The 26147-nt window shown below is 45.1% G+C and overlaps 1 protein-coding gene across 1 annotated transcript in view; it reads right to left on the reverse strand.

The window, feature by feature from the left end:
- Positions 1-26147, reverse strand: part of grk4 (G protein-coupled receptor kinase 4) — a 185187-nt gene that overhangs the window by 17203 nt on the left and 141837 nt on the right. Inside the window, exons 6-11 of the mRNA XM_063049532.1 lie at positions 15526-15618; positions 15253-15316; positions 12106-12246; positions 6333-6523; positions 3216-3253; positions 2174-2263 (exon numbers count right to left, since the gene is read on the reverse strand). Of these exons, the coding sequence (XP_062905602.1) occupies positions 2174-2263; positions 3216-3253; positions 6333-6523; positions 12106-12246; positions 15253-15316; positions 15526-15618 (617 nt within the window). The remainder of the gene's footprint in view (positions 1-2173; positions 2264-3215; positions 3254-6332; positions 6524-12105; positions 12247-15252; positions 15317-15525; positions 15619-26147) is intronic.

Raw genomic sequence — 26147 nt, forward strand, 5'->3', positions numbered from 1 at the left:
ACAACATTAGAAAATAAACCAGATGGAGTTAAATTATCTGTGACACAAAAATAACGTCTGTAGAATGACGTACCGAATGTACAAGGTGTGAAGCTGTTCAGCGGATGAACATTTTAATGTGTGAAGTGACGGAGGTGTATTCTATACTAGGTAGGAGGAAAGGGTTAGATTTGACCTGAAAAAGGTTGGCACAACACTGTGGGCTGAAGGATGCATACTGTGATGTACTGTTCTATGTTCTAAACTGATATCACGGGCGATGTCAGAGAGAGTGGTAATGTGGAACATGCAGCCAGGGGTGGCAGTAGAGTCAGTAACTTTGGGGAATTTAAGAAAACCTTAGATGATAGAAAAATGGAGGGCTATACGGGAGGGAAGGGTTAGATGATCTTAGAGTAAGTTCAGAGTTTGGCACAATATTGTAGGATGCAGGGCCTGTACTGCGCTGTTATGCTCTGTTTTATGTTCTGCACCATCTTTCTGGAACACCAAGGCATTTGCCCAAGCTGAAATCATGATTCTCTACTATAGAAACACAAAAATTCTGCAGATGCTGGAAATCTTGAGCAACACAGATACACAACAAAATGCTGGAGGAACTCAGCAAGTTAGGCAGCATCTGTGGAGGGGACTAGACATGCAACAATTTAGGCTGAGACCTTTGGTCCAAGTTGTCCAAGTCCTGACAAAGGGTCATGTCAGTCCAACTCAGGTTGAAGAAGCACCACCTCATATTCCATTGGGTAGCCTCCAACCTGACACCATGAACATCAATTTCTCTAACTTCCAGTAATTTCACCCCCTCTCTCCTCCTTTCTTTACACATTCCCTATTCAGGCTCCCCTCTTACCCCTTCTCTTCTCCTCACCTGCCCATCGCCTCCTTCTGGTACCCCTCATCCTTCCCCTTCTCCCATGGTCTACTGTCCTCTCCTATCAGATCCTTCTTCAGCCCTTTACCTTTTCCACCCATCCCACCTCCCAGCTTCTCACTTCATCCCCACTCCCCATCTACCCACATTCCCACTCACCTGGCTTCACCGATCACCTGCCAGCTTGTACTCCTTCCCCTTTCCCATCTTCTTATTCTGGCTTCTGCCCCCTTCCCGATGAAGGGTCACATCCCAAAGTGTCGACTGTTTATTCCCCTGCATATATGCTGCCTGACTTGCTGAGTTCTTCCAGCATTTTGTGAACATCCCGATATGCAGAACATGCAACATTGAAACTCAAGCTTACAGCTATTACCCAATAGCTTGTCATACAGTCATCATCACCATCATGTGCCGTGTCGTATGACGGGGGTGATCGTGGGATTGGACACGCTAGAGGCCGGAAACATGTTCCCGATGTTGGGGGAGTCCAGAACCAGAGGCCACAGTTTAAGAATAAGGGGTAGACAATTTAGAACGGAGTTGAAGAAAAACTTTTTCACACAGAGGGTTGTGGTTCTGTGAAATGCTCTGCCTCAGAAGGCAGTAGAGGCCAATTCTCTGGATTCTTTCAAGAAAGAGTTAGATAGAGCTCTTAAACATAGTGGAGTCAAGGGATATGGGGAGAAGGCAGGAACGGGGTACTGATTGTGGACGATCAGCCATGATCACAGTGAATGGTGGTGCTGGCTCGAAGGGCTGAATGGCCTACTCCTGCACCTATTGTCTATTGTCTTTGACCATGATTGTTCTTGGCAAATTTTTCTACAGAAGTGGTTTGCCATTTTCTTCTTCTGGGCAGTGTCTTCATAAGATGGGTGACCCCAGCCATTATTAATACTCTTCAGGAGATTGTCTTCTAGGTGTCAGTGGGCGCATAACCAGGACTTGTGATATGCACCGGCTGTTCATGGGATCATCCACCACCTGCTCCCATTCACCACGTGACCCTGGTAGGGGAGGATAAGCCGGTGCTACACCTTGCCCAAGGGTGACCTGCCAGGCTCGCAGAGGGAAAAAGTGCTTTACACATCTTTTGGTGGGAAGCATCTCCACCCCACCACCCATGAGAAAGGATTTTCACGGGATGAGGGAGGGAGAGGGCGGGATAAGTAAATAGGAGTCAAAGAATGAGTTTTAGGAAAGTGCAGGGAAGGTGATTTTATTGAAGTTCACTTTGAGAAAACAAAGGCAGAGTTGTCTCAAGTTCTTGGTGAGTAGGTTGAATATTTCTTCACTCACCCATGTAACCTACAGTCCCGACTCTTCCTCGAATTGTTTCACCTTCTGGGATCTGCATGGCTAAGCCCAGGTCCGAGATCCTGATGTGACCTGAGAATTAACAGCAAAGACAGTTCAGCGAACGTGCAAGGAGAGTCTGTTCACCATTCATCAGCAGCCTGCACTTTAGTTAATGGCAGCATAGCGGTTAGCATAGTGCTATACAGCGTACGTGTTCAGGGTTCAATTTCCGCCGCTGTCTGTAACCAGACACACCACCTATCCTATTTATGAGGTACCTCCTGTATGTCCGTGGTATTCTACTGCTGTGGCCCATCCACTTCAAGGTTCAACGTGCTGTGCGTTCAGAAATGCTCTACTGTACACAATGTTGTAACGTGTGGTTATTTGAGTTACTGTCGTTTTCTTCTCCATTTGGACCAGGCTGGCCATTCTCCTCTGACCTCTCCCATTAACAAGATGTTTTCCCTCACAGAACTGCCACTCACTGGATGTTGTGTTTCTTTTTCGCACCATTCCCTGTAAATTCTATATCAGGGGCTCCCAACCTGGGGTCATGGACCCCTTGCTTAATGGTATTGATCCATGGCATTAAAAAAAGGTTGGGAACCCCTGCTCTAGAGTTGATTGAGTATGAAAATCCCAAGAGATCAGCAGTTTCTGAGATACTCAAACCACCCCGTCTGGCACCAACAATCATTCCAGTCAAAAATCACTTTATCATTTCTTCCCCCACTCTGATGGTGGGTCTGAACAACTGAGCCTCAACCATGTCTGAATGTTTTTATGCAATAAGTTGCTGCCACATGATTGGCCAATTAGATATTTGCATTAACAAGTAGTGTATCTAATAAAGTGGCCACTAAGTGTATAACCTCGGTTTTGGACCTTGCATATTAATCTTCACTGCAACATCTAAACCAGGGGTTCCCTACCGTTTTTATGCCGTGGACCTTTACCATTAACCGAGGGATCCATGGACCCCAGGCTGGGAACCCACACTCTAAACCTTGAACAAACAGAGAACAAAGAGGGCTCTCACCGTGATCATCCAGTAATATGTTCTCTGGCTTCAAATCTCTGGGTGAGGAGGAATGGGGAAGAAAAAAAATAAAAGTCAGTCTCAGGTACCGGGAGCATTGTGTACGAAGGGCCCAAAGCATTGTTGAGTATCCCTACCACCCATCCCACAACCTCTTTGACTCACTACCACCAGGAAGGAGGTACAGGAGCATCAGGACCAGCGCTGCCAGACGGGGCAACAGCCTCTGCCTTCGGGCTGTCAGACTAATACCGTGCCATCACCAAATGCTTGTCCCGCACACTTCACAAGCATTTTGAATTACATTTCATTAAATTATTTATGGTAATATTTTGGTTTATGTGCTGTGGGCGATATATGTATTGTGGGTGCACTGTGGTCAGGAGGAACGCTGTTTCGTTTGGTTGTATATAGGTACAGTCAGAAGATGATAAACTTGAACTTGAGGAACAAGCCAGGAGCTCTGATAAGTATGGAAAACAAATGAAACAGCAAATGCTGGAATCTGAAACAACAACCAGAATGCTGAAAGCACTCAGCCAGTCAAGCAGCATGTATTGAAAGAGACATCAGTTAACACTTTGGGTTGAAGATCCTTCCTTCATTTGAACTGGAAAAAGAGAAAGCTAGATAACCTAAGCAGCAGAGAGATGTGGGAGGGAAATGGTTGGAACAGAGGGAATGTCTATAATGCAGCGAAATGGTGGACATCTGTTGGCAGGAAGGTTAAGCTCCTTTGTCTGTGTGATGCCTTGCTAACATGGGGAAGTTGCAGTTTACCCTAAAAGAGGCATGAACACATCATGAAAGCCAGGCTCTCTCTATGGATTATATCGATACTTCCCACTGCTTCAGGAAAGCAGCCTGCATAACCATACACCCTCACCCTTCCCCCAGTCATCCTCTCTTCTCTCTGTCCCCATTGGGCAGAGGATGCCAAGACCTGGCAGCACGTACTGTACCACCAGGCTCAGGGCAGTTGTGATCCTGCATTACCAGACTATTGAATGGTTCCCTAGTTAGATAAGATGGACTCTTGGCCCCACAATCTGAACCATCACGGCTTTGCATCTTATTATCCGCCTGCTCTGCACTTTCCTTGTGACACTACCTTGCATTGTTATTGCCCTTTGATGCAGAGATGTGATGAAATGATCTGTTTAGATGGCACTGTACTTCAGTACACGTGACAATAATAAACCAGAGGGCATGCCCAAAACACCATGAGACATAGGAGCAGAATGAGGCCATCTGGCTCATCGAGTGTGCTCTGCCATTCAATCATGGCTGATCCTGGCTCAGCCCCAGTTTCCGGCCTTCTCCCTCCCCGTAACCTTCGATGTCATGTCTACTCAAGAACCTATCAATCTCTGCCTTAAATACACCCAACGACATGTGGCAACCAACCCGAGGGCATACATTTAAGGTGAGGGGAATAAATTGAAGGGAGATGTGCAGGGCAAGTTTTGTTTTTACACAGAGAGTGGTGGATGCCTGGAATACTGTGCCAGGCCAAGTATGATAGAAGCGGCTATGACAGGAGCATGAGAGTGCACAGAAAGTGGATGGATGTGTACATTGCAGAGGCAAAAGGGATTAGTCTGGTTTGGTTGGCACTTGATTACTAATTACTTTGGCACAAAGGGCTTGTACTGTACTGTACGGGTCAACTCATGCAAATTTCCCTCGGGATTAATAAAGGATATCTATCTATCTATCTATCTATCAATTCCAGCACCATGTTCACAAACAACACGGGCAACAACAGCAAAGCAAGCCCTGAAGTTCATTAAATTATGCAAGGCATAGATAGACAGCCCATCCACTTTTCCCCAGGACCGATAGGTCTAATATCAGAGGGCATGAACCGAAGGTGAGGGGGCAAAATACAAAGGAGATGTGTGAGGTGAGTTTTGTTTTTACAGAGAGGGATGGGGGCCTGAAATGCATTGTCAGAGAGCAAAGGAGTATTCAAGAGCAGCCCATGAAGGGAGGGATGTGGTCACGTGTGGTGAAGAGGGATTAGATTATGTAGGAGTCATTGGTTTAATTAGATTTTTGATATATCAAAATAAACTTTATTCATAATAATGGTTTAGTCTGACACAAAGGGCCTGTCCTGTGCTGCATCATTCTTTTAAGGCCAGAATATATTGCACAACCTTGACTGCTTTTAAACCGGAGGTGAGCTTTTTCTCAGAACCATCACAGTCCTGGATACCAGATTCTTCTGAAGGAAGGCAGCATACGACTGCCAGCTATTTATTTGCAAAAGATCCTACAGCAGTATCTCCAGTAATGCTAATGCACTCCACAACCATTAAATGCAGAACCACGTGGTTATGCATTAATACTGATTACATTCCTAATTAGCACTGTGCATGGAGGGGTGGAGAAAGAAAATGAACAATTGAAGCAGGCTTGTTAGTATATTATAAACACATGAGATTCGGCAGATGCTGGAAATCCAGAGCAACACAGAAAATGCAGGAAAAACTCAGCAGGGCAGGCAGCATCAGATAAACAGTTGGCGTTTCAGGCCGCAGTCTTCTTCTGTCAGATTCTTTCTTCATCCCTTTATTTTTTCCACCCATCATCTTCCAGGTTCTTCATCTCCCCCCCACCTTATCTCACCTGTCACCTGCCAGCTTGTACTCGTCCCCTCCCCTAATCCCCTTATTCTGGCTTCTAACCCCCTTTCCAATCCTGATGAAGTGTCTTGGCCCAAAACGCTGACTGTTTATTTCCATCCATAGACACTGCCTGACCTACTGAGTTCCTCCAGCATTTTCTGGGTGTTGTTTAGAGTATCAGCCAGCTTATTGAACAGGTTTCCATAACCTGTAGTTCATTCATCGACCACTAGAGGGAAGAGTTTACTGCATTTGCAACCCGTCAACACTAAACTCTCGAGGTGCCAGTGACTTCCAGAGACAGCGAGGGGTGGGGGGGTGGGGGGAAGCATAAAGAATTAAAAAGGGGATGGGGCGGGTGGAAGATAAAGAGTGAGCAGGGGATTGGGAGACCTGTGGAAGCAGAAACGGGGAGGGAAAAAGTGGATTAAAAATATCCGAATGTTAACCACCACATGTACACCACTACACTAGCCTCATTTACCTGTACACAATTCTCTCTCTGTGCAGGTCCTCTAGCCCACAACAGATCTCTGCAGCGTAGAAGATGGCTCTCTTCTCATCGAAGCCTGGGTTGCCCATATTGTAGATGTGGAACTTGAGGTCGCCACCGTTCATCAGGGTGAGCACCAGGCACAGTGCATCCTTCGTTTCATATGTGTAAGCCAAGCTCACCTGCACACCAGACAGAAAGAAATCATTTGCTGTGTGCAGAGCTTTGTGGAATTACCCCCCATAAATTACGCTACGCTCCAACATCCTCAAAGTCTGCTCGCCCTTGTTACATTGCCCATTCAAAACCGTTAGTTATGTTTTTTGAACACAAGTGTAAGGAAAACAAAATAGTTGTTACTCCGAATCTGATGCAGCACAAAAAAACACAAAAGACAAAGAATACTGTAGTAATAACAGAATAACACACAATAAATACAAATACACAAGATAGCTCATGTACATAGATTGATTGGATGCTAGACTCTACGTAAGGTGACTGATGGAAATAAGAAAGTAGTGGTGGAGTTCGTGGGTGGGGGTGTTGATCAGCCATACTACTTGGGGAAAGTCGCTGCTTTTGAATCTGGTGGTCCTGGAGTGGATGCTACGGAGCCTCCTTCCTGACAGGAGTGGGACAATCAGTCCATGAGCAGGGTGAGTGGGATCCTTCATGATGTTCCTCGTCCTTTTCTGTCCCCTTTCTGTATATCTGTCCTTGGTGGCGGGTAGGCTGCTGCCAGTGACGTGTTGGCTAGTTTTAACGACCCATTGTAGAGTCGTACCAAACATTACAGTTTCCGTACCAAGCAGTGACACAATCTGTCGGGATGCTCTCTATTGTGCATCTGTAGAATAACACATGGATGTGCAAAGTCCAGCTCTCCTCAGCCTCCCCAGACCTCCTTCCCTAACCTTCTCTACCAGACAACCTAGTGCACCCTGCCCAATACATCACAGGCACATCCTTTCCCCAAAATTGTTGTATTAACAGGAGGCACTGCCTCAAGATCCCCACGTTCCAGTTCATGCCATCTTCCTGCCGCTAGCTCCCCTTGGACAGGAGATACCAAAGTCTGAAGTCCCACACCACCAGGTTCAAGAACAGCTACTTTCCTTCAACCATTCTGTTCTTAACCAACTGACACAACCCTAGTTAGCCCAGTATAACTCCACTAAGATCACTTTGCTTGACAATGGAATTTTTGTTCCAAATCTTGATGCTGCCACATAATCCCAGGATGTGCTGGGACACATCATCAGTGAAGTAACTTGGGGTCATTGGGTGTTCCAGGTCTTACATCAGACACCCTTTCCCAGGCGACCCAGCCAGGGTTGATCGGGCCCGGGCTTGTGTCCCAGCAGCATTGGTCCATGGGTCACACCTCTTGATCCATGGCCATCTGGAGGCTTGTTCAGCAGCCTCTGTGACAGTCCTGATGGCTATTTTCTTTGCAGTCCCTGTAATGCCAAGGAGGGAGTGGGTTCTTCAGAGCAAGCAGCTAACAAAACCTCCACATCCCACCTCTACAGGCTCACATTGTGTCCTCCACCTGTCTCTGACACTGCTCTTCCAGCTCCTGGACTTTGGCTCAAGGCTAAATGTCCACTATTCAGGACATTTACAAAGAGGGCCCGAAGGACCATTGGGAACCTGAGTCACCCCAACCACAAACTGTTCCAGCTGCTACCGTTGGTTAAACGATACCGCAGCATAAAAGCCAGGACCAACAGCTTCTACCACCAGGCCATCAAACTGATGAATTCATTCTGATAAAATTGTACTTCTACGTTATATTCACTGTCCTCTTGTACATACTATTTATTATAAATTACTATAAATTGTACATTGCACATTTAGACAGAGACGTAACATAAAGATTTTTACTCATGTATATGAAGGATGTAAGAAATAAATCAATTCAATTTAATTCAATTTTGTACGCTCAAACACCTCCTCAATCTGGTCTCCCCAAAGAACTGTCAGTTCTACCATGACCACCTGCTTCGAGGTTTCTGACAGCATGATCAAAAACGTGTGCTTAATTAACGTTACTTGTGAATGTCACTTACAGTATATGATGCCAATTGCCTGAAATGCTGCCGCAAGCAAGTTTTTCACCGTATGTATGCAATTGCGCACACCAGAATAAGCTAAACATCGGCTTGACTTGACCGCACTTGAACCCAGTCCCAACACATTAAATAATACCAATGGAAGTGAAGGGAAGTATTGCTTCAATCAACCACATATGGAAAATGCCCATTGTCTAGGAAATTAAGATCAGCAGAGAAGTTTATCAGAAGCCTATAAGCCAGGAGCAGAACCAGAATCAAGTTTAATATTACCGGCATGTTGTGAAATTTATTGTCTTTGCAGCAGCTGTGCAATGCAATTGCGAGGTAGTGTTCATGAGTTCATTGTCCATTCAGAAATCGGATGGCAGAGGGGAAGAAACTGTTCCTGAATCGTTGAGTGTGTGCCTTCAGGAAAAGCTTCTTCCCCTCTGCCATCTGATAGTATTACATTGGTTAACTTGTGTCATGAATGCACCTTGTACTAAATGTCAATCTTCTGGAATATATTTTATTATTTGTTAATTTATTTGTGGTAATTTTACTGTTGTTTGTGAGTTTTATATATATATGTGTGTGTGTGTGTGTGTGTGTGTTGTGCATCTTGGTCGGGAGAAGCATTGTTTTGTTTGGTGGTATACATGTGTGCAGTTACATAACAATAAACAAATAAGAATCAGAATCTGGGTTATTTTACACTGACATGTGTCATGACATTTTAATCACAACAGATACTGGAAATCCAGAGGAACGCACACAAAATACTGGAGGAACTCAGAAGCTCAGGCAGCATCTATGGAGAGGAATAAACTGTCGACATTACAGGCTGAGACCCTTCACAAGAACTAGAAAGGGGCGCCACGGTAGGGTAATGGTTAGCAAAATGCTATTATAACTTGGGGCTTCAGAGCTTGGAGCTTAATTTTGATGCCATCTGTAAGAAGTTTGTATGTCCCTCCTGTGAGCGTGTTGATTTCCTCTGGGTGTTCTGGTTTCCTACCACAGTCCAAAGACGTACCAGTCAGTAAGTTGTTCGGTCATTGTAAATTGTCTCATGATTAGGCTTGGGCTAAATAGGTAGTTGCTGGGCAGTACAGTTCACTTGACTGGAAAGGCCTGTTCCCAACCTTTTTCATGCCATGGACCAATAGCATTAAGCAAGGGGTCCGTGAACCCCGGGTTAGGAACCCTTGCTCTAAATAAATAAAAATGAAATAAGTAAAGGAATGAAGGGGTTGGAAGCTGATGTTAGGCCAGTTACAACTATGGGATTGACCAGCAGAGGGCGCTGGTGGGCTATTTTTGACTTGCTGCAGAATGAGCGAGCAGGTGAGAGGAAGGGAAGCCCAGCTCACTCAAGAAAGGACAGCGGCAAATCTCCACACAGTACGTAGGAACAAAGGACAATAAATATGGTGAATCTCCTCTAGCAATGCTGGTCAACGGTAGAAACAGAACCAGTAAAAAAATCTCTTCCCATTCCTGGCTCCATAACACTCAGGGACATATGGGCTATATTATTTATTTATTCAGTCAGTTATTGGGGGGGGGGTGTCGTTCTGACTATGTTTCTGTTTAGTGACTGCATGTTTTTCTGCTTTCGTAAACATACGTGCCTTATGCTGTGCGTGACTGTCAGTACTATGTTTTACACCTTGGCCCCAGAGGACCACTGTTTTGCTCGGCTGTGTGCATGTGTACGGCTGAGTGGCAGGTAAATTCGAACTTGGAAAAAGACAATTTCTCACATCCACCCAAGAACACAACCAGGTCTCGATTCAGCGTCAACCCTGAGAGGCAGCTGTGTGGAGCCGGTTGGAGGAACAGAGGGACCTTGGGGTTCATGTCTATAGGTCCCTGGAAGGTACAGTTTCAGTTGATAGGGTGAAGAAGGCAAATGGTGCACTGGGCTTCATTAGTCAGGGGACTGAGGTCAAAAGCCGCAGGGTTCTACACAACTCTGTTTAAATGTCACTCACCCCAACTCTGACCTGTTCTCACAATCAATGGACTCACTTTGACGGACACTTCATCTCATGTTCTCGATATTTATTGCTTATACATTTATTACTATTATTTTGTTTGCTTCTTTTTCCTTTTTTGCAGTTTTTTGTCTTTTATCAGTTTATTGTCTTTTACATATTGGCTATTTGACAGTTTTTCATCAATTCTATTATGTCTCTTAGTATTTGTTGTGTATGCCCGCAGGAAAATTCATCTTAGTATAGTATATGGTGACATATCTGTGTTTTGAAAATGAATTACCTTTGAAATTTTGAACTTTGAACTTGAAGAACTGTGTTCAGTTGTGTTTGTCTCATTTTAGGAGCTATATGGACACTTTAGAGAGGGTGCAAAGGAGATTTATAAGGCTGCTGCCTGGATCGGAGAGCATGTCTTATGAGGATTAATTGAGTGAACTAGGGCTTTTCTCTTTGAAGCAAATCCACATATTCTTCACCCTCTGGCTAAAAACAAAATCTTTCCTCTCAAGAAATTTCTTCTAAATTTCTAAATAAATTCTTTGCTGCACATCCCCTATACCACCATCTCCCCAGGTAAGCAGGGTCTAAATTTAACTGGGGACTCCCGTGCTGAAATGATCCCTACGGAATAAACTGTTGAGTCCTGATGAAGGATCTCAGCCCAAAACATCAACACTTTATTCCTTCCTGTGGTTGCTGCCCGACCTGCTGAGTTCTCCGGGTGTTTTGTTTATGTTTTACTCTGCATTTCCAGCAGCTGCAGAATCTCGTGTTCATGGTGTGCAGAATAAGAAATTCATGCCTTAAACACTCACTTCTCTTCACACCTGCGAGTTAAAATCTGCTGCAGTGACCAGACTTCTGACCACATGCCCTAATGATTTACATTTATTTAATCCCAAAATGGATCTTGCAACTTCTCAGTACCACAGCCATCACATGCACCTTATTGTGCCTGTACTTTAAGGAGTTATATAAATGTGAGCAGTTGCAACAACACCCAAAGGTGAAAGTCAGCATGAACTATACAGTAGGTATTAATGTGAACTTCATCTAATGTGGCATTGTTGAATTGAACTATGTTAGCAGTACCACGCACAAAATGCTGGGGGAACTCAGCAGAACAGGCAGCTTCTGTGGAGAGGAATAAATGGTTATGTTTCGAGCAGAGACCCCTCATCAGGACTGGAAAGGAAGGGGGCAGAAGCCGGATAAGAAGGTGGGAAAGCTGGTGGGGAGTACAAGCTGGCAGGTGATGGATGAGACCAGGTGAGTGGGAATGTGGGTGGGGAGGAGGGATGAAGTAAGAAGCTGGGAGGTGATAGGTGGAAGAGACAAAGGGTTGAAGGAGGAGGAACTGGATAAGGGAGACCAGTGGACCTTGGGAGAATGGGAAGCAGGAGGGGAACCAGAGGGAGATGAGGGGCAGATAAGGAGAAGGGTTAAGTGAGGAACCACAATGGGAAATGGAAAAGGAGGGAAGTAGGCAGGGGAAGAAGGGTTTAGGCTACCCAGACAGAAAATTGCTCCTTCAACCTGTTGTGGCATCAATGTGGCAGCAGAGAAGGCCACAGGCAGACATGTCGGAATGGGAATGGTTGCCACAAGGAGATCCGGCCTTTTACAGCGGACAGAGCAAAGCTACTTGACAAAGCGGCCGCCCCACTCTGCAGTACACACTATTTCGTAAGAGACAAATCTTACCACAAATCTACTGTTAACTTTTTCTAAAATCCGCTTTTCATTTAATGCCATGGTTTCTCCTTTCCGCTTCTTTATCCTTTTCTTCTCCAGCTTTTTACATGCGTACATCTTCCCAGTTGCACGCACTTGGCAGGCACACACCTGAAACAAGTACAACCACAACATGATCCCAATTTTTAAAACTGCTCCTCAAGGGTTAAAAACCGGTCCGACACGGAGGGGTGGATCTCTTCCTGCTTCGTCATATTTTTTCAGTGATCTTTTTTATTTTATCTAACACAGTCACACACTCCCTTCCAACTCAAACACAAGGAGCCACGGGGAGAACCCACAAGCATCACGCAGTGTGCACCCGAGGTCAGAATCAAAACCAGGACCCGGGGGCTGGGAGTCAGTGGCTCTACAAGAGGCACCACCGTGTCACTCCACCCCACCCCTACGCCCCAAGAGTACTGTGAGGAATTTCATTTTGGAATCTATGTCCAGTCATTAGATTTATGGACGGGAGGAACTAAGCTGAAGAGGGCATCTTAATAAGAGATATAGATCAAGTGGACAGACAGCAGAAATGGCTAATATGAGGGGGCACAATTTTAAGGTGATTCGAGGAAAGTATAGGTGGGGGAAGTCAGAGACAAAATGATTTTTTACACCAAGAGCGGTGAACGCATGGAATGGACTGCCAGGATGGAGTTAGAGGCAGGTACATTAGGGACATTACATTAAGAAATTCTTAGATGGGCTCACAGATGATAGAAGAATCTTAAAAATTACAAATTCTGCACAGCATCTTGGGGAAAAGAGCCTGTATGATATTCTACAAAAGATACACCAAAATATTAGCAAGATTTGAGGGCCTGAGTGATTAGAATAGGTTTCCTAGAGCAAAGGAGGTCGAGGACTTAGAGATTTACAAAATTATATCAGTTTTAGGTAGAGTGCATGACCACTGGCTTTTTCCCAGAATGGGACAACCTAAAACCAGAGGGCATCTGTAGTTATGGGGGGAACTGAGGGACAGAGGGGAAAGATTTAAAGGGGGACTGAGGGGTGAAGAGGAAAGATTTAAAGGGGGACTGAGGGGTGAAGAGGAAAGATTTAGAGGAGGACTGAGGGGTGGAGGGGAAGGATTTAAAGGGGGACTGAAGGGTGAAGGGGAAAGCTTTCAAAATGATCTGAGGGGCAGAGAGGAAAACTTTAAAAGGGGAACTGAGGGACGGAGGGGAAAGCTTTAAAGGGGGACTGAGGGACGGAGGGGAAAGCTTTAAAGGGGACTGAGGGACGGAGGGGAAAGATTTAAAGGGGGGCTGAGGGACAGAGGGGAAAGCTTTAAAGGGGGACTGAGGGACGGAGGGGAAAGCTTTAAAGGGGGACTGAGGGACGGAGGGGAAAGACTTAAAGGGGGACTGAGGGACGGAGGGGAAAGATTTAAAGAGGGACGGAGGGGAAAGATTTAAAGGGGGACTGAGGGACGGAGGGGAAAGCTTTAAAGGGGGACTGAGGGACGGAGGGGAAAGATTTAAAGGGGGACTGAGGGACAGAGGGGAAATCTTTAAAGGGGGACTGAGGGACAGAGGGGAAATCTTTAAAGGGGGGCTGAGGGACGGAGCGGAAAGATTTAAAGGGGGGCTGAGGGATGGAGGGGAAAGCTTTAAAGGGGGGCTGAGGGACGGAGGAGAAAGATTTAAAGGGGGGCTGAGGGACGGAGGGGAAAGCTTTAAAGGGGGGCGGAGGGACGGAGGGGAAAGCTTTAAAGGGGGGCTGAGGGACGGAGGGGAAAGATTTAAAAGGGGACTGAGGGACGGAGGGGAAAGATTTAAAGGGGGACTGAGGGATGAAGGGGAAAGCTTTCAAAATGATCTGAGGGACAGAGGGGAAAATTTTAAATGGGGACTGAGGGACAGAAGGGAAAGATTTAAAGGGGACTGAGGGACGGAGGGCAAAGATTTAAAGGGGGACTGAGGGACGGAGGGGAAAGCTTTAAAGGGGGACTGAGGGACGGAGGGGAAAGCTTTCAAGGGGGACTGAAGGACGGAGGGGAAAGATTTAATGGGGGGCTGAGGGACGGAGGGGAAAGCTTTAAAGGGGGGCTAAGGGACGGAGGGGAAAGCTTTAAAGGGGGACTGAGGGACGGAGGGGAAAGCTTTAAAGGGGGACTGAGGGACAGGGGGAAAGCTTTAAAGGGGGACTGAGGGACGGAGGGGAAAGATTTAAAGGGGGACTGAGGGACGGAGGGGAAAGATTTAAAGGGGGACTGAGGGACGGAGGGGAAAGATTTAAAGGGGGACTGAGGGATGGAGGGGAAAGATTTAAAGGGGGACTGAGGGATGGAGGGGAAAGATTTAAAGGGGGACTGAGGGGTGAAGGGGAAAGCTTTCAAAATGATCTGAGGGACAGAGGGGAAAATTTTAAATGGGGACTGAGGGACAGAAGGGAAAGATTTAAAGGGGACTGAGGGGCAGGCAGGGAAAGATTCAAAAGGGGACTGAAAGGCAAGTTGTTCACACAGAGGGAGGTGGTTATATGGTGAGTGGTCAGAAGTAGTGATAGAGGGAGATACAATTACAAATACTGAAAGACATTTGGGCATAGTAAGAAAGGTTTAGAGCAGGAGTTCCCAAACTTTTCTATACCATGGACCTCAACCATTAACCAATGGACACCAGCTTGGGAACTCCTGGTTTAGAGGGATATGAGGCAAATGAATTAGCATAGATAGGCCTCAGGATTAACATAGGGTGTGCTTCTGTGATCTATGACTCAATGAACCTGAGAGATAAGACAAGCATTAACTTAATAAGTGATTTGTTAGAATAAGATCATAAGACATAGGAGCAGAATAAGGCCATTCAGCCCATCGAGTCTGCTCTGCCATTCCATCAAGGCTGATTTATTATCCCTCCCAACCTCATTCTCCTATCTTCTCCCCGTAACCTTTGACGAGGCTGAACAATCAAGAAACTATCAACCTCTGCTTTAAACGCACCCAATGACTTGGCATCCACAGTTGTCTGTGGCTATTAATTCCACAGATTCATCACCATCTGAGAAATTCCTCCTCATCCCCGTTGGAAAGGGGCATCCTTCTATTCTGAGCCTGTGCCCTGAGGAATGCTAGCTGTTAATTCATCAATCTTACACACTCACCTCGCCAAATCCTCCTTTCCCAAGCACCCGGTAATGTCTGAAAGTATTTTTTGTCGCTGGCTGCCTGAAAGATGAAGAAAGGAGAAGCCGTTACTCAAAATGCCACGCAAGGAAAATGAAGTCAGAATGGAGGAAAGGATGGACAGCGCTCTGAGGCTCCCAGAGGCTAAAAGGATGTACCTGGTACCACAGGCAGAACAGACCCAAGTCAGACCCGAGAGACTCTGATGTCAGGAAGCATTACCAGTGTAATCTTGTGTAAAGGGGTTTTACCTTTCCAACCATTTCCACTGCAGGAACCGTGAAAAGTACATGCTTTCCTGGTACTCCGTGAAGGGTCCCCCACTCAGGTAATCATGGACATATCTGCAATTGAAATTTGGTGCTATTAAAATATCTGCCATTAAAGGCTGTATCAATAGGAAACCAGTTAAAAGGAGCCAGCAAAAGCTTAAAAATTATCTCTGGGAGGGTTATCGCTGGCCACACCAACGTTACTGCCTGACCCAAGTAACTCATGCACCTTGATAGAAGGCAGAAAGGCCTAGTCTAGTTTCTAAATCTGCAGATGCTGGAAATCCAGAGAAACACATACAAGATGCTGGAGGAACTCAGCAGGCCAGGCAGCATCTATGGAGAGGAGTAAACTGCCAACATTTTGGGCTGAGACCTGACAGGTCTTGATGAAAGGTCTTGGTCCGAAATGTCAATTGCTTATTTATTTCCATTGATGCTGCCTGACCTGCCGAGCTCCTCCAGCTTTTCGTGTATGTTGCTCAATTCTTTATCTTTTTTTGGTGTAAGTTAGGCTTAATCTAACTTCATCACACTGTTGGGAAATGATCTGCAGATCACTTCAATGTACATTAAAAAAATTTCTGTTGCTCCTTGGGTTTGGAGACAATTACCTTTAAATTACCTCTTCCAGTTACCAAGACACCTGTTTATTCCTCTCCATAGATGCTGCCTGACATGCTGAGTTTCCCTTGCATTTTCTGAGTTTCCAAATGGGGAGCAGAATCAAAAATCAGATGTGCAAAGGGACTTGGGAGACCTCATACAGAGTCCCCTAAAGCAAGAGTTCCCAACATTATTTTACGCCATGTACCAACACCATTAAGCAAGGGTTCCGTGGACCCCAGGTTGGGAACCCTTGTCCAGAAGGTTAACTTGCAGTGGTCAGGAAGGCAAATGCAATATTAGCATTCATTTCCAGAAGGCCAGAATATACAATAAAGGATGTAATGCTGAGGTTTTATAAGGCATTGGTCAGACTAGAATTGAAGTATTGAGAGCAGTTTTGAGCCTCTTATCTAAGAAAGGATGTGCTGGCATTAGTGACTGTTCAGAGGAAGTTTGTAAGAATGATCTAGGGAATGAAAGGATGGCTCTGGAGTTTAGAAGAATTGGGGGGGTGGGGAACCACATTAAAACCTATCAAACATTGAAAGTCGGAGCTTAAGTATATACGGAGAGGATGTTACCAATCGTGGGGGAATCCAGCTTCATTACAGAGATGAAGAGGAACTGCTTTAGCCAGAGAGTGGTAAATCTGAGGAAATCATTGCCACAGATGGCTGTAGAGACCAAAACATTTGGTTTATTTAAAGCAGAGGTTGATTGGTTAGCGATTAGTAAGAGCATCAAAGGTTATGGGGAGAAGGCAAGAGAATAGGGTTGAGAGGGAAAATTAATGGCCGTGATGGAATAGCACAGCAGACTCATTGGGCTGAATGGCCTAATTCTGCTCCTATGTCTTATGGTCTCTGTGTTCTGCTGTGCTCCTTTATTAATTGTTGTCATCTTCTGGTTTATTCAGGGTCAACGACTTGGACATCGGTTTGCACTATACTGCTCAAGTAGGGACTGCAGCACCACTATCCTGCGAGAGCTTTTGTGTAAGTCACAGGCACTTGCTAATTGCATGAAAATAATTTCATCAAGAGCACTTTGTAACCAAAGATTAGGATTCTTCCATGGTTTGGCAGAGACGTTCCCACTGTTGATAATCAGGTGCACCATAGAAAGCTCCCTATCCAGATGCACCATGCTCGGAATGACAACCGCTCCATCTGAGAGCACAGATAATTGCTGAGGGTCCGAATGAGGGGTCAGGACTGAAACATCAACTGTTCATTCTCCTCCATAGATGCTGCCTGACTTACTGAGTTCCTCCAGACTTCCTACCCTGCTGCCGATGAACCTTTATGGTTTGGCAGAGACTGGGGACATTCTGAGAATACTTTTCAACTGTTGAAAGACATCCATCATTTAGATGCACCAAAGAGAGTGTCCTAGCCAAGATTCAAGATTGTTTAACGTCATTTACAATGCATAAGTGTAAAGGAGAACAAAATAATTGTTACTCCAGATCCAATGCAGCACAAAAATCACACAATAATTAAGATAATAAAAGACACATAATCAATATAAATATATAAAATAGCTTATAAACACAGATTGATTGTATGTCCATAAAGTGGTGCTAGGCACAGGAGTGTCTGTACATAAGGCGACTCTGACAGGAAATGATAAAGTAGTGGTGGGTTAGTGGGTGGAGGTGTTGATCAGCCTTACTGCCTGGAGAAAAGTAACTGTTTTTGCGTCTGGTGGTCCTGCTGTGGATGCTACATAGTCTCCTCCCTGAAGGGAGCGGGACAAACAATTCATGAGCAGGGTGGGTGGGATCCTTCCTGATGTTCCTAGCCCTTTTCCGGCATCTTTCTGTGTATACGTTCTTGATGGTGGCGCCAGTGAGGCCAGGTGCATAGCGGATCAGTACCGTGGCTGCTCTATCAAAGGTTGCCAGAAGCTGTAGAGAGCAGTGGACACAGCTCATCACATTACAGAAACCAGCCTCCCATCCACACTGTCTACTGAACAACCGTGGGGCTGCATCAACTTGAGCAGCTCTTGCCATGAACCCATGCAGACGCCAGTCCAAAATGATCGCCTGTGTGATGAGGTTCTGCAGCTCTTCCTCCCAAGGCAGGAGAAAAGTAAATCTCAGCGTGAGACAGTTGCTGAATGGTGACAGACGAGTAGTCAGGAAGCTGTGACCCACAACTAGGTCACAATAAGGCCAGAAAGTGGATATCACCACTGTCCTTGACGTAAAGAAAAAAGAAGGCAGAGTTTCAGGCCAGTAACCTTCTTCAAAGCCAGACAAATTGTGAATTAAGTTTTTTTAAAATCGGTACTGCAATGCCAAATCAACCAGCAAGACAGTCTTACATTAATATAAACACAGGAGATTCAGTGGAAGCTGGAAATCCAGATCAACACACACAAAATGCCGGAACTCAGCAAGTCGAGCAGCATCCATGTAAGGGAATAAACAGTTGACTTTTTGGTGAGTAACTGGAACGAAAGGGGCAGAAGCCCAACATGAGGGGTTTATCTAAATTCTAATAGCAAGACCTCATATTCCATATGCACCATCTCCAACCTGATGTCCTGAACATTAATTTCTCTAACTTCAGGTAATTCTGTCCGCCCGCGCCCCCCCCGCCACTTTATCTGTTCTCATCCCTTCTCTTCTCACCTGCCCATCTCCTCCCTCTGGTGCCTCTCCCCTCCTTCCCTTTCATGTGGTGAACCTGTGGAATTCATTGCTAAAGGTAGCTGCGGAAGCTAAATCATTGGGGATATTTAAAGCAGAGGTAGAGAGTATTGATTAGTCAGGGTGTCAAAAGTTACCGGGAAAAGGCAGGAAAATGGGGTTAGAGGCATAATAAAACTGCTGTGTTAGAATGGCACAGTACACCTGATGGGCCAAATGGCCTCTCTCTTATGACCACTGTCCTCTATCAGATTTCTTTCTTGAATTGACTTGACTTTATTTCTTACATCCTTCACATAGGTGAGGAGTAAAGATCCTCATGTATGTGAAGGATGTAAGAAATAACGTCTCCGTCTGAATGTGCAATGTGCAAATTATAGTAATTTGTAATAAATAGTATGTACAGTAAGATATACAACAGAACAGTCAATATAGCTTATGTAAAGTGCTGTAAGGTTTCACTGCTAATGTAATGGCTTCTTTGTAATGTTCACTGCTGAGGTAACGGTTTGTCCGTAGCAGCAATGTTTGGGTTATGGCTGGAGATAACAGGATGCATGTTAGCCAATAAGAGATTGTTGCTGTGTCTTGTGAGTCTGGAACGATGTTTTTCTCGTGGTCTTTTGTTCAGGAAAGGTGAAGAGAGAATTTGCGTCTATAGACCACATGACGGAGTGGACTGGGACCTGAGGCTCCGAAGGTCCACGACGTTCAGAGGAGACCGATGGTGGAAGAATGACTACTGAGTGAGATCCAATGTGAACTTTGATTTGACTTTGGGCCCTTTTTTTGTTTATTTTCTTTACTAACCCTATATTCGGATTAAGATTCATAAAGTTCAATCATTTAATTGCATATGGTGTACTGTCTGATATTTTGCGCTGTGGGTTTGTAACTGGGGGTACATTACACAGCATCCACACAAACAGGATTACGCGGTTTGGCGGGGCTGACGGCTGTTTCCCAAACGAACACCAGCTGGGCGAGCCTAAGGGTTACACTTAGAAACACAATTGTGTCAGTGTGAGTTAATCAGTCTGATGGCCTGGTGGAAGAAGCTGTCCCTGAGCCTGTTGGTACTGGCTTTTATGCTGTGGTACCGCTTTCTGGATGGTAGCAGCTGGAACGGTTTGTGGTTGGGGTGACTCGGATCCTCAATGATCCTTTGAGCCCTTTTTATGCACCTGTCACTGTAAAAGTCCTGAATCATGGGAAGTTCATATCCACAGATGCGCTGGGCTGTCCGCACCACTCCCTGCAGAGTCCTGCGATTGAGGGAAGTACAGTTCCCATACCAAGCAGTGATGCAGCCAGTCAGGATGCTCTCAATTGTGTCCCTATAGAGGGTCCTCGGATTTGGCGACTCATGCCGAACTTCTTCAACTGTCTGAGCTGAAAGAGGCACTGTTGTGCTTTTTTCGCCATGCAGCCGGTATGTACAGACCACGCGAGGTCCTTGGTGATGTGTATACCAAGAAACTTGAAGCTGTTCACCCTCTAAACCCCAGATCCATTGATGTCAATCGCGGTTAGCCTGTCTCCATTCCTCCTGTAGTTCACAACGAGCTTCTCTGCTTTCTGCGACATTGTCACTGTGTCAGGGTGATGACTTCTCTGTAGGCTGCCTCATTATTATTTGAGATAAGGCCATTCAATGTAGTATCATCAGCAAATTTAATTAGCAGACTGGAGCTGTGGGTGTCAACACAGTCATGGGTGTACAGAGAGTAAAGGAGGGGGCTTAGGACACAGTCCTGGGGGCTCCTGTGTTGAGGGTCAGAAGGGCAGTGGTCCTTTTATTTCAACCCATCACTCCCAGCTTCTCACATCATTTTCTCCTCCCCCATCCACCCTTCCCCCTCACCTGGTATGACCTATCACCTGCCAGCATATATTCCTTCCCCTCCTCCCACCTCCTTATTCTGGCTCCCTTCCTTTCAGCCCTGAAGGATCTCAGCCCAAAACATTGACTGTTTATTCCACCCCCCACCCACCCCGCCAATCATGTTGGTGAATGGGCCTAATTGTTTAATGCTATTGTGTAGTGCCTCTGGAATTATACCAGTTGTGGATATTGCAATCAGGACAATGTATATACCCTGTTCATGTTCCATAGTCCTTCAATTTCCTCTTTTAATTCAGCATATTTCTGGTGCTTTTCAATTATTAATTTCTGGATGTTGTGTGTGTTTGAAATGGCTATATCTATTAAGTAAGCTCTTCTTGCATGTTTATCCTGTAATATTATATCTGGATGGTTATTATGGACTGTCCTGTCTATGATAATAGATCAATCGTAAGATAATTTGTAGGGCTTGGACTCTAAAACTGGATCAGGCGTGTAAGGTAATTTTATGAGCTTGCATTTTAAAGCAAGATTTAGGTGAATGATGTTTGCCACTTTATTGTTTTTGTGCAAGTAACAGATTGAGTTAAACTGCTACAGGATCCTGTATTGTGTTGGATTGTTTCTGGTTTCTCCTGGCATTTTCTGCATTTATCGTCTTGAATTTGTTGGTCTTTTATTATGTATTTTTGCTAATTTTGTGTGTTAACCACCTGGTCTTGTATTGCCACAAGGAGCCCTTTTGTTTCTGGAAAGACGTCTCTAACTCCTTATTGTTATTATTATTATTATTACTACTATAATATCCTTCAGTTTCTTTTCAGGATGCCTCAAAGTACTTTACAAATTTACAAACAGCCGTTTCCACAAGTAGGAATATTACATTGGCTAGACATCAATTTGGTGGATTTCGTCAGTACATGAAGGAAAATTCTTGTCTTAAACATAGGAGTGAGCAATCTAATAAGTCCACCTAGGTGCTACTGATGTCTCTATTAAAGCTGGCATCTGACAAGAGATTCTACAGATGCTGGAAATCCAGAGTAATACACACAAGATGCTGGAGGGACTCAGCAGGTCAGGCAGCATCTCTGGAGAGGAATAAAGAGTCAGTGCTTCAGGCCCAGACCCTTCACCAGGACTGACAACTCCCTGCTCCTTTGTGAAACAAATCTGTTTATTAAAAAAACATGAGTTACCCACCCCTTTCATACAAGTTGTGAAAACTCAAATACCCTGATGTGTTTTGTTAACTCAATACAGAAGTGTCTCTTACTGTGGTTATAACTCTGCATTATGGCCTGTTCATCTGAAAACAACTTTAGACCCAATAAATAACGCATGAATCACTGCCAACAAAAGCAAGCAAATCCGAGAATGAAACTATCTCATTGACCAACTATCAACAGAAAATAACTCACCCATTAACCCTGAAAGGTTCTGAATTTTTGTGCCTTTGCCAAATACTCTTGCACAACACTTAAGCACTTTGTAATATTTCACCATTGTAAAGTAAATTTCTACCGATATACCGTGGAGAGTGTTCCAACTGGTTAGATCACCGTCTGTGACGGGGAAGCCACTGCACAGGATCGAGAAGAAGTTGCACAGGGTCGTGGAGCCAGTCAGCTCCCTCATGGGCACAACCCTCCTCAGCATGAAGAGCACGTCCAAAAGCTGGTATCCATCATTAAGGACCCCCATCACTCAGGACATGCCCTCTTCTCATTGTTACCATCAAGGAGGTACAGGAGCCGGAAGACACACACCCAATGTTTTAGGGACAGCTTCTTCCCCTCCACCATCAGATGTTTGTACAGTCCATGAACACCACCTCACTGATGTGCTCTCTTTCCATGCTACTTTTTAAATATATATTTCTGATTGTAACCGAGTTATTTTCTATGTATTGCACTGTACTACTGCTGCAAAGCAAACCATGACATTTCTCAGTGATAATAACCCTGAAACTGATTAAAGGAGCCATGTGAAGATGAGTTTTTCTTCTGTGGAAGCCATGAAGGCAAATTTGTCGTCAGAAAGACTCACGGGTGCAGTTGAAACTGCCACCTCAGCAAGGGCTGCACTAAAACGTTACTGAAGAACTCACCCATTACAGTATGGAACCAGTTCAGTCCTGTAGGCTGCACTCAAACTCTCTGTGGCAAAGCACAAGTCAGTAATCACCCATTTTAGGAAATCACTCTGAGCTGCTTCTTAATTAACATTTCTCTTTCTTCTATCACCTTCACTCCTCCTCTGCCATCCTCAACCTCCACCCTCTCCAATAAATAAAAGGGAGCCGTTACTTTAAACTTGCCGTTACTTTAACCTTCAGTCATTTTATGGGGTGAACAGTTTATGCTGCACATGCTGGTAACACATAGGAGCAGAATTGGGCTATTAGGCCCAATGGGCTACTCTGTGCCAGGTAGAATACACCCAGGACGGCTCACAAACAAATTTCATTTGTGTAACAACTGACGAAAAATGAAACAACTTCTCAGTCAGAACAGAACACCTAGAAATAACTCCACCCACAACTTCAAAGCACTTCCAACAGCTGGACAAAAACGCCAGTGATGAGTGGAAACAGCAAAACCAACACACTCCAGACAGGGGAGACATTTGCAAGGTAGAAGAAAAAGAGCCTGGGAAGGGCCGGCTAATTGTTTCACGTCCCAACCCTCACCACCATTTACATTAACACAGTGGTTACAAAGAGCCAGAAGCACAAAGTCCCTCTGCAAGGAAACAAGGAAATGGGCCCTTCAGCTCAATGGGTCCATGTTGACCAAGATGTCACGGTAGCGTGGTGGTTGATGAGACGCTACTACAGCTTCGGAAGCTGGATTTTGGAGTTTATTTCCGGCGTCCTCTTTAAGGGGTTTGTACATTCTCCCCATAAACCGTGGACTTCCTCCCACAGTCCAAAGACATAATGGTCAGTTGGGTAAAGTTCAAAATAAATTTATTATCGAAGTACATTTATGTCACCACATACAATCATGAGATTCATTTTCCTGCTGACAATCCCAGTAAATAAATGTAATTCAATGGAATCAATGAAAGAACACACCCAACAGGACAGACAACCAACGTGCAAAGAAAAAAAAACTGCAAAAGAGAGAGAAAAAAGAAATAATAATAATAAAAAAACATCCCTCAACTATATGGCTCTTGAACCATAGGGGATTGTCGTCGTCATGGCTGTCCCTCGAGGTCGAGGATGTTGGTCTTCGTTCTGTTGATCTACTTATGGGCTCTCAAGTGGCTTATGAGTCCAATCTTGCTTTGAAAGTTCTTCCACATTCAGGACAGGTAGTTCCAGATGGCAGATCCGGCTTTGGTTGTTGCTGCCTCTCTTCCCATTTTCTTCTCTTTTCTTCTAATTCTGCATATCTGTTGGCTTCGAAAGTTGCTGTTCCTTCTTGGATGATGCCTTGCCAGAATTTCCTGTCCTTGGCATTGGTTTCCCAATTGTTGATGCCGATGTTACATTTCTTCATGTTGACGTCTTTGAATCACTTCTGTTGTCCACCTCTTTTACGTTTGCCTTCTTTAAGCTGAGAGTAGAAGATTTGTTTCAGCAGATGTTCGTCTTTCATCATAGGGGATACCTTCACTCATATTAAGAACATGAGATGAAGAGTCCTTGAAAGTGAGTCTATAAGTTGTGGGAGCAGTTCAAAGATGAGGCAAGTGAAGTTGAGTGAAATTGTCCCCTTTAAACCTTTCGTATCAACGTCCTGTGTAATCACTCCTCCAATCCAGAGGGTGACGCTACCAGACACAATGCTGTCAATGAAACTGCTGTACTCACGACAGGCAGATGTACCTTTTCCTATACAAATAACTTGCATTCCAGACCTTTCGTAACCTCAGTATCACAAAGCACTTGGTCAAGAATGATGTAGTTGTGTTCAATAGATTCGAACATACTACCATCACAGCCTGTTATGGGAACTCCAACACCCAGAAACACACGAGGTGTCAGAGAGTGGTGAACTCGGCCAGTTCCACCACGACATGGCTCGCCCCAGCATACAGGAAACCTACAAGTAGTGATGACTCAGGAAGATGACAGCTTCAAGGAAGCCACTGCCTGGGCTGTGCCCTCTTTGATGGTGCCATCAGGAAAGAGGTCTCTGGCTTCCGGCCTCCGGTGGCACTGTGGATTCACAGACTTCCCCAGTGGACTTGCAGAGGTTCACACAGTTGGTTCTTGAACCAACTTGATAAAACTTAATTCTACTTGGATAACCTGCACTAATGTCACTATGTTCATTTTTGTTACTTCTGCCTCACAAGTTACGTATAATTTATTCTGATTTTAGGTTTATGTAACAAGTCCTATCTGGGCTGTGGCTGCAAAGAGCTCATTTTCATGCCATTTATACCCTGGGTATGTCTGCCCACGACAATCAACCTCCTGACACAGATGCAGAAGTTCTTCGCAAAAGCCATGGCTATCTCGACAGAAGCACAGAAGAGATAAAACAGCAAAATCAGCGATGGTACACGGCAAAAGGAAGGGTAATAATGACAACTGTTAAACTCTTACCACTGATACTGGTATATCAGCTGCCCAGCACGCCCACTCTTTTCTCTTTGTTGTATGCTGCCTGGCATAATCACAGTGCAATCCAGCTATGGCTCTTAAATTAGCTTTGTTAACCTTCAGTATTCAGGCTGAATCATATATTAAAAAAATCTGCAGACAGCTCAAAGGAAGGAAAGGACCAAAAATGGGTTCAGTAGAATCAGACACATACACACACGCACACCATAACCATAAAACATAGGAGCAGAATTACTCTATTCGGCCCATCGAGTCTGTTCCACCTTTCAATCATGGTAGATTTATTTCCCCTCTGAATCCCACTCTCCTGCCCTCTCCCCGTCACACTAGGTTTGGGCATGCTCATGCCAAGTGCGTGGAAGAAGAGTTTCAGAAAAAAAGCTATTAACATTCAAGTTTACTTATCGCGTGTACATTGAAACTTACAAGTGAAATGTGTTGCTTCTGTGAACAACCAACACACCCGAGGGTGTGCTGGGGGCAGCCTGCAAGTGTCACTGTACACTCTGGCGCCTGCACAGCATGCCCACAAAGCTCGGCAGAACAACACAGAACACAACAAAAAAAGAACTGCAGTGCCAGCCCGTTCCTGCCTCCCACCCACATACTCAGTCCTCTCAGCCCAGGGCAGGCCTCACGGATTCACAGACAATGGGCTATCGACTTCCCCAGCGGACACGCAGAGATTTGCAGAGTGGGTTCTCGATCAAACCTGATAAACCCGAAAACTACCTTGGACAACCTGCACTAATGTCACTTACCACTCAACATATCTTTACCTCCTCCGCCCACCCCCCCACCGGGATCACTCCCTCCGTGATTCCGCTACATTGAGAGGCCCGTGGTAATTGAGGGACCACTTTGATGAGCACCTCCGTTCCATCCACCAAAAGTGGAACTTCCCA

This window comes from Mobula hypostoma, chromosome 5 (genome assembly GCF_963921235.1).
Source record: "Mobula hypostoma chromosome 5, sMobHyp1.1, whole genome shotgun sequence".
Taxonomy (NCBI): Eukaryota; Metazoa; Chordata; class Chondrichthyes; order Myliobatiformes; family Myliobatidae; genus Mobula; species Mobula hypostoma.